We start from the raw sequence: 16,078 nt of genomic DNA, 5'->3' as shown, positions 1-16,078 counted from the left end.
GTGGAAGGATTGTCCACCCATTTCCCCTCAAGGTACATTTAGGAGTAAAAGTCAATTAGTAGGTAAACACACCAAGCAGTCAAGTCATTGGAGTTAGACTTAGGAAACAGAACAGAAAAACACAAAACAGAACACACAGGTTCAAATCAGTGCAGGTAGGTCTAATAGAACAAAACAGCCATACTTACACGTACCTCACTGGCCATGGACCTCTGGACTGGATCAGTAACTCCAGCACCCAGAATTACCCAGTTTCAACACCAGTTGTACTATAATATACCGCACCATAATATACCACTTAAATGTTTTTCTTCCAAAGATGAATACCGTTGTTGTTTGATCATTGCTTTCCTACCTCTAACATATAGATTGGCGGGGGCAGAATAGCGGGTTCCATCGTTGTTAGTGGCGACGCACTCATACTTCCCCTGGTCGGACTCTTCGCTCTGCTCAATCTGGAGGGCCCCTGCGTGGGAATAGAAGATATGTGCCGGACACCATTGGTTAAGTGTCTGCCATTTTGAATTGAGTTGACAAACATAAAAAAACGTGCTTGTTGTAAAACTGCTCAGGGGCCAACATGTCATTCGGGCCCCCTCACTCCTAGACTTGCTCTTTTAGTCTGCTCAGGGGCCAACATGTCATTGGGGCCCCCTCACTCCTAGATTTGCACTTTTAGACTGCTCAGGGGCCAACATGTCATTGGGGCCCGCTCACTCCTAGACTTGCTCTTTTTTTTAAATCGATGAGGGTACAGAGTAAAATCGGCTACCATTGTAACTAGCGTAGAGGGATTTTTGGTATCTGTAGGGATCATTTGCACAGAGGATAGTTCACTTTAACATTGACCAACACAACCATATTTGTTGAGCAAATAGGCATTATTCTTGTAACTTGACAGATTTTCCCCTAACATTCCCCTGGTCTGATGTATTAAATGTGTGACAGCTTTATTCCGTTTATTCTGTGATTATTATCAAAATACATTTGAATTGTAGTAATCATGGATAGTTGCAGTCGAATTGCTACATTATCAGACCTACAGAAATCTTAGGGGGAAAAAATGACATTTAACAACCATGGAAAAATATTTAATATTTAACATTTACCTTATTATTGACTTCAGTGGATACAAACAAACCTACATACATGTTGCAGGGTCTAAAAAGGCACTCAACTTTAAGGCCAGTGTTAAAATATGTCATAGAATAGCTCGACTTTGAGGGATAGGGGCAAGCCCTGCAATGTACAACATTTCACTGGACTGTCAATATGGGGATGAGTGAAACTGCTTCAAGGAAGCATGGATCAAACAAAAGAGGTTTACAGTATACAAAAGTAGCATAACAAGGGAGGACAATTAAAACATTAAAACAATAAATTTGGGTATGAAATTTAGCATATTTAATCACAGATCCAATATCAATCAAATGATTTAGGACTTCATCCAGTCAAAGTTGGTTAGAAAAATGCAGCACTTACAAAAAACGGGGGGGAAAAATGCCGCTGAGATATGTAAAAAAAATACTCATCATAATATCGTATTACAAATATATCACCCTCTGTCACAAAATGTTTGACATGCAGATGTTTTCCAAAGAGCAAGAAATGTATGTCGGCACAACTTACAACCTTTTGACAACCCTTAGCTGAAAAATAAAATGCAATTGTATTAGAAGACAAAATTCAAAATGGTGGCCTTGAGCCGACAAGAAGGCAACCAACCACTGACTGCGTTAGCTTGTGAAAGCTACAAAAGACACCCATAAAAATCCACCAATGGGATCCGCAGTGTGGTGTCATATGACCAGGGGGAAAATGGCTTATGCATCAATCACTCTCCAACTCCCAAATGGCAAAAATGGACCTGCCAGGTCCTCGCCTGACTCAACTGTTTGCCTTCCCCAAAACCTTGAAGAATAAAAAAAACGTCAAAAAGTAAAATAGCCTTCAAACCCAAGAAAAGTAAGAAAAATAGGTGAAAGAGAAAAAAGCACCGGGAGAAACTTTATCAAAAAAGTAGTTGTTTGGGCTTTTTATATTTTTTTTTACAGAAGGTACAGGAGAGGAAAGCAAATAGAAGAAATAAAAAAAATAGACTTGCAAAGACAGAAAGAGTTCTTTGGGAGAAAAAAGCAGAGGAAAGGCAATGTTGTCTTCAGCATGCCTGCGTAATTCCACAGCATCTGTGCATCATTTAAGTGCTGAACAAGAGCAGCTAAGGGGGAAAAATGTTTGGTTGTTTTAGTTGGACAAAAAGAGGGACACATGAGTCGCTATGGCCAAAAATTAAACAAAAAATGAAATAAAAATTTGAGTTCGAAAAAAATAAGTTGTCATTGGATATGCTTCTTTGAGCCAGAGCAAGCATATCACAACTGAGTTTTTTTGAAAAAGGCTCTTCAAATCAAAATTCAAAGGAGGAAGTAAAGCATAGACAAAAAATGGAGATTGGATGAAGTCAACGGAACAGGACAAATAAAAAGGAAAGTCGATAATGAGAACTAAATGGGATTTGGAGTCGGGAAACAGGACAAAAATGGAGGCGGACGGGCGGATGGATGGGACGACAGCAAGAATGAAGTTGCTTTGTTCATTCTGTGAACGTCAGTTCAGCACTCTTACCTCTTATTGGTGTACCACCTGGGTGGATAATATGAATGCAAATAAGATTAGAAAGAAGAAGCATTAGTACGAGAAGATAGAGTCTGGGGGCTTTGGAAGAAGAATCAAATTAGACTTATCAGAGTACGTAAATAATGAGTACTAGAGGAAAGAGAAAGAAGAAAGAGAGAGAGATAGAAAGAGAACTCTACTCTATTGGTTAAAAAAAAGACAGGATTCATCATAGGAAGGTATCATAGGTCAGAGAAGGTCAGAGAACTTGTGCAGAGGTGTGCCTCAGGGGAGCAGCCATTTTGGAAGTGGCATGGCTTCTGAAGACCATCTACTTTGGAAGGCTTGGAGGAGTTGGAATATGAGAAGGGAAGAGACTCGTTTAAGAGACTTGGAACCTTTTAGCTTGGCCTCATAGTAATCGCTAAACATCTGCTTAAATCTCTATAATGCTAGTAGGCTTTACATGATTGAGTGAGTGGGTAAGTGGGTGAGTGATTGAGTGAGAGGATACGATACAGTGAGGATTGATAGGTAGGTTATATTACAAAGGTGGTGGATATGGCATATATTGGGCTTAAGCTGGGTGAAATGTGTGTGCTCTTGAAAAGGTGCCTGTATGGCTTATAGGAAAACTTTGTGGGGGGGGGGGTGTATATGTGTGTCCACTAGGGTTATCTTTGTGTCTACACTAACTGTTAGTAAAATGCATGCCATGCATTTTATTAATAGTTATTACATGAAGAAAAATTAGTGGGGAGTGAAGTGTGCTTCAGAACTAAGCACTTACCAAAGGATTCTGTAGATTTAAATACGGAGAGAAGAAAGACAGCATAAAAATATGATTATATTCCTTAGGTTTAGTTACATCGTTTTTTGTCAGAGTTAAATCTTTATCAACTCTACGTCACAGGAGAATGAAAGTCGCACATAAAAAAAGTGTTAATTTACACAGTTTCTGTTAACAACAGGCAAAGGAGGGTTAACAAGACAATTTAACAAAGGACAGCTGTGGAATCTGGGAAGACAGGTGGTCAAACATAGAAGACTAAGTGTACCAGAAGTAGTGAGAAATCTTAAACAGCTTGCTATTAGCAAATATTGCTAGCCAAACTACGAGTTAAGTAACAATAAGCATATATAATTTCTAATGCTATGTCAATATCAAAAGGAAACTTTGAATATTCAGGGGATCAGGATGTGGAAATATTGGGAATAAGCCACAAGCATAGGGAAGCGAAAGTTGGAGTCTACGTGGAAAAGCATTGAGTATATCCAGAGAGAGTCAAGGGATTGGGAAAGCTAGACACAAGTCTCACACACTACTGTGGCTGCTTATGGCTGGAAAACATTCCGGAAAGAAAAGTTGCCTTCGTCAAAGTTAGGTTAGCTTTTCTTTTCTGATTTAGTACAACTGTTAGTTTGAAAGGACATTTTGTTGTTAAATCACAACCAAAAGGACAAAGAATTAGAAAGGAAAGTGTCTAAATGTCTGCCTGTTCACTCCGTTCGTCAATTTTCTCTTGCTGTCTTAGAAAGCAATTCAATTGCTAAAAACCATGGGTGCTCCTTTGCAAGTTCTGAATGAAGCCCAACGTTGAATATTAATCGTTTAAGTGAAATCAAGTGATAAAAACTGAGGAAATCAAAAGAAGAGAATGGATCCGTCAAACACTGCACCGGGGCAGTCAAAGGGAATCAACTAAACCAAAAGAAAAGAAACTCTTCAGAAGAACAGTCACAGCAGTGAGCAATGAGAGAGTCAGACTGAAGCGGCAACAAACATGGAGATAACCGACAGAGCCATGACAAAACCGGAGGCAGGGGTGGGAGGAACAGACGAGACACACCAGGACACACACAGTTGAGGAGGAGGAGGAAGCAGCAGTAGAAACAATGCCATTACCTACTAAATCGAAGCCAAAGAAGAAGAAGAAGAGGAGGAGAACGAGAGACCAGAAACGGAAGGGATTGGGGTGCAAATATAAAATAGTACTCCCGGTTTATATCCGGGGGCGGCAGTGACACCCTACCTGATCTGAGCTGCTTGATGCGTCCATTGTTGTTGGTGGTGTTGACGGGCAGGAAATCTTTGAACCAGGAGATATCTGGGTCAGGGTTGCCGCTGGCGGCACAGAGCATGGTGGCCGTGCGAGTTCGCTCTACCACTTTCAACTGGGGGCCCATGTCAATGGTGGGGAAACCAGCAGGCAGTTGGTCCTCTGTGAAAACCAAGAGGAAACCATAGCTGTGAGCACATTGAGTGCAAGTGAGAGGAGTAGGAGGGGGAGAGAGCCAGAGGAAGAGGGCAGACATAATCACAATCAATAGGAGATTAGAATCAACAAGAATGTGTGTGTGTGAGGGGGAGAGAGAGAGAGAGAGAGATAGCGAGCGAGCAAGGAAAAGTGACATATTGAGATGTGTATGCGTGCACTGCGTTCATACTATTGTCAAGTTCTAAACAGTTATTCAGTGACATAATACGATTTTCTGATTCCATCCGAGTTATACTTTGCATAAACCTTCAAATAATACAAATAACATAAACTGAGATTGAACATTTACATAACCACTAGTCACAATTTCAGCAAGGCTCTGCATTCTAAAAATGTGACACAAAACACAACAGATTTTTCAGACAGTTGACACCTGGGGTGTGTTTTGAGTATTTGTACTGCTTCTCAGCGTGTGTACAACTGCATATTGGATGGATCTCTGCCACATAAACCTGTCTCTTCCTCTGCCTGTGCTACAAAGTGCTGCTATCAGAAAGGGGGACTGCTCCTCTCGCTGTTTTTCGAGATGCAAGACAAGATAACTAATGCAGCGCCCTCTCCTGAGCAAAAAAAATTAAGTTTAACAAAACAAAGACAATCAAAGGCCTACATCAGCTTTTCTGGCCCTTGAGGCTCTTAGCAGGAAGCTGACACTCTTTCACAGCGAGAGAAGGCTTTTACAGAGAGCGCTGGGGCACATACCCCATCCAAAATGGCTATTGCTTTACCTTGGTTAAGTTAACACTAAAGCGTTAATATGACAAACAGAACCAATGCGGTTGGCATACCAGTGAGGCTGAAGCACACCTTAAAGCTTCACTCTTCCCATCATGATATGGCTAATTAGCTCATTTTTCCTTCCCTCTCGCAAAAGCCACCTATTCTGACTCACTCTCTTCATCAAAGTTTCATGAGACACACATCAGGCTGGAAACAGCTTTGAGCAGCCGCTGCCTCTGTGCAGCTGACAACAGTCGTGGCTCCCTTCCAACAATACTTTTGGTTATCTGGTAGGAGAGGATACCGTGGCGGGTTCATCCTTTTTAAGAATTGGACTTCATTACAAATTAGGAACTTAGTTTTGAGCTTCAAAACTTTCCCTCTTCAAGTTAATGTCCCAACCTGAACCAAGGTTAACTTTAACGAGTGAATAATGGAGATGAGGGCATAAGCGCAGAAATAGAATGCCATTCTATTTATATTCATATAGGTTTGACAGTCAACTTCTAAAAAATGAACTTGGAGAATGTCTTTAGGGTGGCTAAAACGAATTGCCAAGTCTTTGCGATTCAGAGTAATTAAGGGAAGGGGAAAGGGGTTTTAATAAGACAATACTATTTTAAGTGTAATTCGCAATACATCATGACACAAACACACAGTTTAGCATACATCCTCAATCCAAGGTGTTAAGTGTCCTAAGTGTCTTCTTCTCGATCATTAGCCATTAAAGAAATGAGGTATGCCTGGGGGTTGGTCCATCTAAAAGTTTGCTGGCATCATGTTTCCTCATCCTACATAAAGAGACTCACTCTCACACAACCGTGAATATGTGATCCTACCTCATTTTAGTTCCATTGAGGCGTATTGAGCTACCTGTTGGGGCGACGCTACTGGCTAATGTGCACTCTATTAACATCTTGAGTTACAATCCATCACACCGCAAACAAATGGAAATCTCAACTCTCTCAACTGATCACAAGGCAACTAATGAGAGAGAGAGAAACTAATGAGAGTGAGAGAAAGAGAGAGAGAGAGCGAGAGAGAGGGGAAAGAGTCACAGAGTGTGTTGAGGAAATACACAACTTACAATTTTATTTAGTAAGGAGTCTTCAGGCTATACAAAAATAAGTCACCACAAAACATGCTCTCTCATTGTATGGTAATTAACCATCAATAAAGGCATGGATTTGCTATCGGATAAGGCTTGAACTTGTGTCTATCTGGATACTCATACAGGCCCATCAATTTTAATACTGATAGTCCAAGTCTAAAATAGGGACAATGAAATTATATTGTTGAACTAAACCAGTGAGTCAAATGATTTACTTTGATTGTTAAAAGGAATGACACATTTTTTTTTAAATAACTTAGATTTCGAGAGCCTAACAAACATGTTTCTCACAAATATGTTTAACTTCTAAACTATTTCGAAGCACACCTCCTCTCATGACTTAGGGGTATGCAGTTCAGTTAAGAAAGCTGGTCAAGAAGAATGCTTTAAAATCTTTGCAGATTAATACATCAAATGTGACATTAAATCAACTGGTTACAGCCGTTGCCCACACGGCATAAAATAACAGGAAATGTTTTTGGATTCCAAGCAAAAAGAAGACACGGAAAAAAGACAAGGACGGTACATTTCTCTTTCATAGAATGCACCTCTGTGTTAAAGTACCATTAACGAAACAGCCTAATGAAAGAGGTGTTCGTTTGAGGGGAGGGAGCGGAGGGTGAGGTGGAGAAGAGGAATTAATTGAGCGAGGTATCTCCCTCTCCCGAGCTTTCCACAGGCCGTTCGAAGGTCGAATGGAAAATCAGTCGATTTCTAAAGCTACCTGCTCGAACACAATAACCAGGAGCATGCCTCGGAGGACGCATGTTGAATATCATAATGGGATGTCACAATCCGTGCAGCCTAAAAATCATTGTCGGAGAAATGTACAATGTATGGTTGAGGGGGCAAATATGTGTTCAGGAGATCATAATTGTGCCGTTCTCTGATCAATCAAAATTGCTCTCGTGCTGGGCAAAGCAATACCCTTGTTAATTTTACTCTGTAGACAAAGCTAGTTGAAAGAGAACGCCGCAGGACAATGCCTACACGTTCAAATATATCCACTGTGTGGTCTTTGTCAGAATTCCATTGTTTGATACAAAATCAGCTCGAGTTTGAGAGATCTAAGGTAGTGCAGTCGTGCTCCTCCGGAGCAGCCAAGAAGTCATGACAGAGGTATCTTCAGATACTGCCCGACCATAACTCTAAAACTACCCCTGTGATCTAAAAATAACAAAAAGGCCCCTTTTGGCCTTCCTCTGCCACTCCCAGTATACAATGTTTCCTCATAGAATGAACCGTGTGGCTCAGTTGTTTGAGCACGGCGCTTGCAAAGCCAGGGTTGTGGGTTTTGATTCCCATGGGGGGCCCGAATGAAAAAGTATGAAAATGTATACACTCACTACAGGATAAACGTAAATAATTAGCATTGTGCTAATAAATGAGGAAATGAAATACCTTTCCTCCACTTATGGTGTGATTAACAACTAAAATTGGGCCGAGCTGCGGCAGTATTTTCTTCAGGAGGCCAAGAGAGCCAAATAAAACGAGAATAATCGCTAGTTAATTTATGCAACATGATGTTTGTTGTACGCCTTTTTGAAAAATGGTGGAGTTATTGACAAAGTGTTAAAAAGGAATTAATTCATTAATCTAACGGGGCAAAGCGGCTAGCAATTTTACTATGTGCTATGTTTGCAGTTCTGCTAATAGGCAGGGCTTGGGTTTTCGACTTGTGGTTGCATAAATTATCAATACGGGCTAATTCATTACCGCTCAGGGAACTGTTGGCTGTTTCCTGTGATAGAATTGGAAATTGGAAAACGTTGAATTTGTGTGTGTGTGCTTGTGCGTGTGTGTGTGTATATGTGTGTCGATGTTCAGCATGCATGACATCTCCATTCTCTGTGCATTGATGTAAAATGCAGCATAAAGAGACCTCTGTGAGGGTTTCTTTTCACCTCACAGGAGAAAAAAAACCTGAAAGCTCAAGGACAGTTTAAGATGAGGGCAGTTTCATAACTTTGCTCAAGACCGTACTGTATTCAACAATGGATCTACACACTAAATGAGATGGAGGGGAGTAATGCTGAAGTCACCTTCTAAAGAACTGCTGAGAGCTGGTGCTTGATATAAAAGCACTTGCAATGACAATTTGCACACATTAACCAGTCAGGCCATCAGGTGCCAAGTATGCGAGGATAGAAAAAAAAGACATTGGCTCAAATAGTACCTCAGTGAGCATGTTTTGGCTTAAGACCCTAGGTCATTGGACATAAGCTCAGGCTATTAGCAAATTATGTCTATCGATCAGTCATACGTCTCCCTAACAACATGTTGCTTTCTCCTTGATGATAAGGGAAGCCATACACGTATATTTAAAAGTCCCTCATTTGGAAAGGCTTCAAAATTCTAACCAGCCCTCTAATTTGTCTCGACTGCCACCACCAAACCCTTCTCCCCTAACCCCAAAGAACGCACCCAAAACGCCCCGGTGCGACACTCCCTTTGCACAGTGGTGTAATTACAACTGACAAACATAAGTAATATTCTCTTTGGGAGGACCGCTAATTAAATCTGGCTAATTGAGTCTCTGCAGACCAGGCTAACATTTGGGATGTGATTAGTTACTGTTTACCAGACCAACTTAGCCCAGTTTGTGTAACGGTGGATGGAGTGAGAGAGGGAAGAGTGAAGAAGCAGGGGGTACCATGTTTACAGAACGTTGTGAGCCTAATGCGGTTATCTCAGCGAGGTGAACCAAGGGGCTGGATGTCTACTTCTGCCATGCTATATTTGCTACATTTTAACATCAGATTTACACAGCTATTAGAAACCACTTCTTTGACGGACAGCTTCCTGTTGACACTCCACACACTTGACCTGGGTAGAGGAAGTCAGGAAGTGTGTACTTGCTGTGTGCCATTATTTGCTAGTTTGCCACTCTCACATGATCCTGCCTAGAACATTGAGTTGTGAGTGGAATATTTAATAAATCTGGCAGTCAACGCTTCTAATACAGCGAGGTCGCGGTAGTGGTTTCTATAATTCACACTTCATTCAATTTCAAAATGACCTAATAAGTACAGAGGGATTTAAGGGGAGGAAATAAATAAGCCTTTTCTGTTGTGCGGTGGACCCCCCCCCCCCCCCCCCCCCAAAAAAAAAATGAATCCATAAAGACATAAACCTTTCCGGTCCCATTCCATCATTAATTCCATGCCTGCCGCACAAGGATTGGATTCAGTCAGGCCCCCCTCCCCCTTGGCGGAACCAGACTTTTCACCCCAGGCTTTAGGTTATTCTTCTGGGAAAATCCCTACAGGCCAAAATAAGATATATTTGTTGGACCTTTTTGAGCGGATACAATCTACTTAAAGAGGCTGTCACAGGTCAGTAGCGAAAGAGCGTGCTGAGAATCATTGTTGTTTGGGAATCACTCCTGCCTGAAGATGGCGGATTATCGTAATGCTGGAAAGTCAGTTGGGGGAACTGTTCAAGTATGACACCCATCCGTCTTATATTTCTCACTCCTTTTAGCTTTATTGTACAGCATGTCCAGTTTAGAATTTGATATTATTATTCTTTTTGGTCTTGAGGTTTTTCGGGCAGCACAAAAAGGCACAGTACATTTCACATTTCCTTTTGAGTGTGACGGTAGTAACTATTTGCTTCCACCCCTAAATCACACAGCAGCCACGGCCTTTTCTCCTCAGTATAGTGTGCAATGTTCAGTTAAGGCACACTAATTAGAAATGTAGCTGCGATCAAAGCACCAAATAAATAAAGCAACAGCCTGGAAGATGAAGAATTTCCCGGGTTAGGAATGTTAACCAACCATCTCTTTTGCTTCTCCAACACTCCTCGAATGACAATCATTTAGTTGGGCCTGGCTTGCGGAGTCCATGGCATGCATTGCTGATTGGGCATTAAATGGAAATTAGTTCTAATTAAGTCTTGGTTGCTTTATGGACTTGGATAATAGTGACCTACAAGTGCAGGCATGCAACGCACACAGAATAGAGAGAGCGGGAACGAGAAGGAACGAGAGAATGAAAGACAGAGTGCAGTGGCCTCGGGAGAGGATAAAATGGAAATGGTGCCAGAGTCCAGGATAAATCATCTAACAAATCATCTCTCAGGGCATAGATGAGGGAGCGAAATCTGCAGGCCAAGAAAACCTGCCAGAAAAGGCGATCTAAGGATGACTGGCACCGTAACGCACTCAGGACTTGACCATTACCCCAGGACACTGGCAGATGTCCAACTGTGCAGGATGTGTGGGCAAATGGCTTTTGACAAAGAGCACAGACCGTGCAACACTAACGTTATTGAGTTCATCCGTGCCAGCCCTTCTGTTTCAATACTGTATGTGACCCAGAGGGTTACGCGGCAGTGTAACATGCCTAGGATTTGGTATTCTATTATGCTGATAACAAACCGTCTTTTGTGGCGGGAGAACACTTTTTCTTTAGTTTTGCCATGGACTACATTTTTTTAAGGGGCTTTTGGTTGAGACACAAACTTTTGAAGAAATATAAGCAATGTTGAGTAGTTGAGTAGGACAGCTTCTTGTACTACGACAGCATTCGCTCAAATTTTTCCCCACAAAGTTCAATACAACCAGTTAGTACACCCGCTAAAGGGCGAACCTGAATCCTCTTCAACAAAATGTTCCTCTCTCTGCAGCCGTTCAACTAATGTATTTAATTATGTTGGCATTCGAGAGGGAACTGTTAATTATGCTTTTGTTTTCTCTCAAAATTACTCGACCAAATGTAAGAGCTCTTCAGTAACAAAGGCAGCCAGTAATTTCTCTTTGTGCCAAATCTATGACGCCATTTGCTCTCCTTTTCGCTATCTCTCATTCTCTGTTTTCCCCTACATCTCTCACCCTCCCCGCTGTTGTTTTCCCCTGCTCCACTTACAAGGTGCACTTCTCACCGCAGTAAAAAGGTGATATTTTACAGTCTAGCAAATCAACGATGACAGGCCTCTCAATCTACCTACATTTGCTTTATCAGCTATGTACAGCTGGATTGAAATATTCCAAAATGTGACAGTTCCACCTCAAAGAGAGTATTTTTTATAGACAGAATATTGTCTGGCTGTGTTTCTCCACATATCCATCCATCATTTCCTCCATAAACCCTCTACAGAGGTGAAACTTGTTCCTTATATGTATTTTTTTACAAGAACATTGCACTGCGAAATCATTCTCTCGATCTTGTGCCCTCGGACCAGTGGGCGCAATGTTTTACTGTCATTTAATTAGCTTATTCCTTTTGCTTTTTAACGTGGAGTTTCGCTTGTGCCTGTCACCCACGTACTCCTCTTCCATTTGAAACAGAAACAAGGTTTCAGGTTAAGGCACGTCTCTGAAATCAGATTTCCCTTATAAAAACTTAACCTTCCAGGGTTATTTTGGCCACAAGAAATATGCTTTAATAGAATTCATATCCTACAATGGCATAAATAGATTTTTTAAATGACATTTGTATTTGTATGTCAAGCAGAACAGGTGGGGAAAGCACATCGTGAATACAGGGCCTAGGAAATGAAAGAAATTGACACAATATAAATCAGTCCTAACTGCTGACGTTTTGGTTTCACTGCCTTCTCTCTCTGGCACTGTATTGAACAGGAAAGCTGTCACCTAAATGATGCTTTTAACACATCGCAACCGATAAAAGGTGTGCTGACGGTGTGCTCTCCATGTGGACTATGATAGCTGTTCTGTGTGTGTGTGTGTGTGTGTGTGTGTTAGAGAGATTAGGCTTGAGCTCTTGACCGTAAATGGTTATTGACCACCAGGAGTTTGTCTTTACTGATAGCACTTCGGTGCGAGCTACTCAAACACAACATATCCCTTCAAGACACACTGCTGTACATACAGGGCTTGTTTAAGACTTATCATACTGGAACTTGACCCCCCCCCCCCCATACTTATGGGATTCCGTTGGATTGCTTGTCAGATTATAAACGCCTCAGTGTCGAATACTTGGAATACTTAAGATGCAAGTGAAAGTGATGACCTTTGACCATCAATGGACAAAAGTATCTCACGGAGGGGAAGGTGTAGCAAACCACGCAGAGCAATACAAGTCAAGACTGCCACCGAATGCAAGGTTGTCAAGGTTTGGAGGGAGTGCTAAATATAATCCAAGAATATTAACAATGTATGACAGCAAACATCAAAAACAGTAAAATAGAAGACCACAAAATATAGTATATGACATTCACTCCAAGATATGGCAGATTGATCACGGGACTGATTGAGCATAATCTGGGTGTATCGCATCATATGAATCTTATTAGGTAATCTCGATCGAGCCTCTTCCATTTTATACAATATTGGATTCTCGGTTTAGATCTTCACTCGAACATAATCACCTAGTTCTGACTAGCTACATCCTCAAATAGGCCTCCTTCCATCAAAAGGCATTAGATAACAGTCAAAGTACAAATACAAGTATGGCAGACAAAATCCTCATAACCAGCACTTAATAGAGAGACAGCATGCAGGGGGCGATTTCCCAAATATATCATTCAGGTTTGTACTTGGCAGACAAGCACAAAGCTCAAAGTCCACCGCAGACCCGACTGCAAGAAACTAACATAACCAGAAACTAACACAGCCAAGGACTTTACTTTGTTGTAAGTTGCCTCTCAAGATAGGCATTGGTGAAACAACCTGTTACGTAAAAAGGAATTTGGTCTGATCTGATCTGTGTAAATACTACGCTAGTGGCTCTAAAGCAACAAAAACAAACAGAGAATAATAAAATCTACCCGCAGGACTTGTCAGTCCTCCCTAATTCCTTGTGAATTTGGAAAGCAAATGAATAGTTCAAATTTGTAGCGAAAAACCCCTGACCCAGTTACCGCTGTGTAAACAGACCGGTACTCAAAATCCAGCTTTCTGTCAATAATCTACCGAGTGTGTTTGGTCATGCTTTTGTTCGAGGTGGAAATATGTTCAGCCATTTCCTTGCCATGTGTGATACAGACGACTGTGTTCAGTTGACACTGGGTAAATAGTATTAGGTATTTGGTACCGTGAGCCAGGTACAGCTGGTGTTGATAGTCGTGTAATCTCGAGCTACCTCTCTCTCCTAAAAAAGTACTTTAAAGTTTATTAAATACCGTGGCTTACCAAGACATTTAGTAGAAAGAAAAGTCGATTGCTAGCTCAAGATTAGTTAAGATTCAGTATTTTGGGAACGGAGGAGACTGATACTTCCGAGGACACCAACACTCACATCTTTTATTGCATGATAGTGATGGAAGGAGAGAGGGGGGTGGGGCAGTATAAGCATGTCAGCCACCAGGCAGACAGAGTGATAACCGTGCACTAGGCCTATCTATCGGCAATCAAAATCTCCCTCCCGTAATGGAATGGGATGGAGGGGGGGGGGGGATTATGGATCCCAATTTTGTTTAAACGTTTTAACGTTTAAATGTTCATACCCTTACGTTTTTACTATGCTCCCAAACAGAGTGGCTTCAACTGTATCCAGCAAAACAAAGGGATGTAAACTAATTTACAGAGCACATTAAGTAAAAAATGTTTTTTGAATTTTACCCCTTTTTCTCCCCAATTTTGTGGTATCCAATTGTTGTAGTAGCTACTATCTTGTCTCATCGCTACAACTCCCGTACGTGCTCGGGAGAGACCAGGTTGAAAGTCATGCGTCCTAACCAAGCCGCACTGCTTCTTAACACAGCGCGCATCCAACCCGGAAGCCAGCCGCACCAATGCGCCGGAGGAAACACCGTGCACCTGGCCACCTTGGTTAGCGCACACTGCGCCCAGCCCGCCACAGGAGTCGCTGGTGCGCGATGAGACAAGGACACCCCTACCGACCAAGCCCTCCCTAACCCGGGCGATGCTAGGCCAATTGTGCGTCGCCCCACGGACCTCCCGGTCGCGGCCGGTTACGACAGAGCCTGGGCGCGAACCCAGGGACTCTGATGGCACAGCTGGCGCTGCAGTACAGCGCCGTTAACCACTGCGCCACCCGGGAGGCACATTAAGTTAATTTGCGGAAAATGCAGGGACCAAGTGTGAAAATGAGTCACTTTCAACAGCTGCTGAAATGTGTTTTTCACCTCCATCGCCTGAGGGGTCAAATAGAATTCGAGTTGTGAAATTGTGTCCGGTCTGTTCATTAACGATCGTAATGTATCAGCTTTGACAAGAAGCAAGGTATCCCATTACAAATATGCATGGGAATTTCTCTAGGAGTAAGAGGAAGGAGAGAGGAAGGAAAGCACAAGAGGAAGAGATGGAGAGAGGGAGGGAGGAAGAGAGAGAGACGAGGTTAGAGGGTGGGGGTGGAGAAAGCTCTCCAACCTCAGGTGTCCATTCTGTCTCAGTGAAAAATAGCATCCTCTCCCCACTCGCTCTCTCCACTGATTGTTTCATGCGTAAATCCCCTTTTAGAATCTATAACTAATTCAATGTTTCTTATTTGCTATTAAAACACCCTCAGCTTAATGCGTAAGATTATGGGGACTCCATTGCTGAGTCAATCAATTAATCATCGGCTGCCCTATTTTCTATTTTTCAAAACCTCCTTCACAGACGAACACGCCCACTCATTCTTCATTCAGGAAGACACTGAAAATGTACAGGAGTCAATGTATAGAGAGGAGCCTTAAAACCGATTAACTAACAGTAAACTGGAGCCTCTTTTAAAAAACGGTTTCCCCCCATAAATGTGTGCAAAATGCTCAGTCTTGTCAATACCAGGATAAATGAATGCTCTTTTTACATGACAGGTTCATTACGAGGACAAATGGCCTCTCACAGAAATCGCACTGTACCGAGCTGAACACTGCTCCTGACAAACCAAACATCCCTTCCATTGCAGCCTGATAGATAGGGGTTGGGTGGTATTTCTTAGGCCAGCCCCACTAAACTGACCCCACCCACTGTTCCTCCATGCCTGCAGTCCATGTAGCCCCAGTCGCCAATCTGTTACAGCCATCGATGTCTAGAAGACTAGCAAATCACATCAACTGACCTGAGTGCAACAGAAATGTATATGATACCACTGTGAGGCTCACATTGGTGCCTGTGCATACTCTCTGAGCTGCGACATTTATAAACATGACGGATTAGCCATGATATCCCTCCATTTCCACATAAGCAAAGGGAGCAGAGCGAGGGAGGGGGAAAGAGAGGGGTAGGTAGAGAGGTAGGGAGTGAGAGTGTGTTGGATGCCCCAGGGGTCGGGCTGAAATGGACGGATAAAGAGAATGATGAAAAGGAGAGATGGAGCAGGATGGGAACTGGAGCCTTCTCTCCACAGGCACTGGGGCCTTCTCTCCACAGGCCTGGCCAGGCAGGCAGGCAGTCAGGAACAAAGCTCTGTCTACGCTCAAATGCTCACCTAGCTTTGTA

General features: G+C 42.3%; 1 protein-coding gene across 31 annotated transcripts in view; it reads right to left on the bottom strand.

The window, feature by feature from the left end:
* The window catches only part of LOC109897033 (receptor-type tyrosine-protein phosphatase delta), a 593,471-nt gene that overhangs the window by 83,680 nt on the left and 493,713 nt on the right, over positions 1–16,078 (bottom strand). For 15 of the 31 annotated variants that reach the window (XM_031832363.1, XM_031832376.1, XM_031832366.1 and 12 more), the window contains 4 exons: positions 4,650–4,838; positions 3,407–3,415; positions 2,626–2,643; positions 356–466 (listed from right to left, as the gene is read on the bottom strand). In XM_031832363.1, coding sequence (XP_031688223.1) covers positions 356–466; positions 2,626–2,643; positions 3,407–3,415; positions 4,650–4,838 — 327 coding nt within the window. The remainder of the gene's footprint in view (positions 1–355; positions 467–2,625; positions 2,644–3,406; positions 3,416–4,649; positions 4,839–16,078) is intronic. The other 16 variants (XM_031832396.1, XM_031832394.1, XM_031832395.1 and 13 more) reach the window with 3 other exon arrangements.

Source organism: Oncorhynchus kisutch, linkage group LG9 (genome assembly GCF_002021735.2).
Source record: "Oncorhynchus kisutch isolate 150728-3 linkage group LG9, Okis_V2, whole genome shotgun sequence".
In the NCBI taxonomy this organism is placed as follows: domain Eukaryota; kingdom Metazoa; phylum Chordata; class Actinopteri; order Salmoniformes; family Salmonidae; genus Oncorhynchus; species Oncorhynchus kisutch.
Note: the sequence above shows the minus strand (reverse complement) of the source record. Positions and strands in the feature narration are given on the sequence as shown.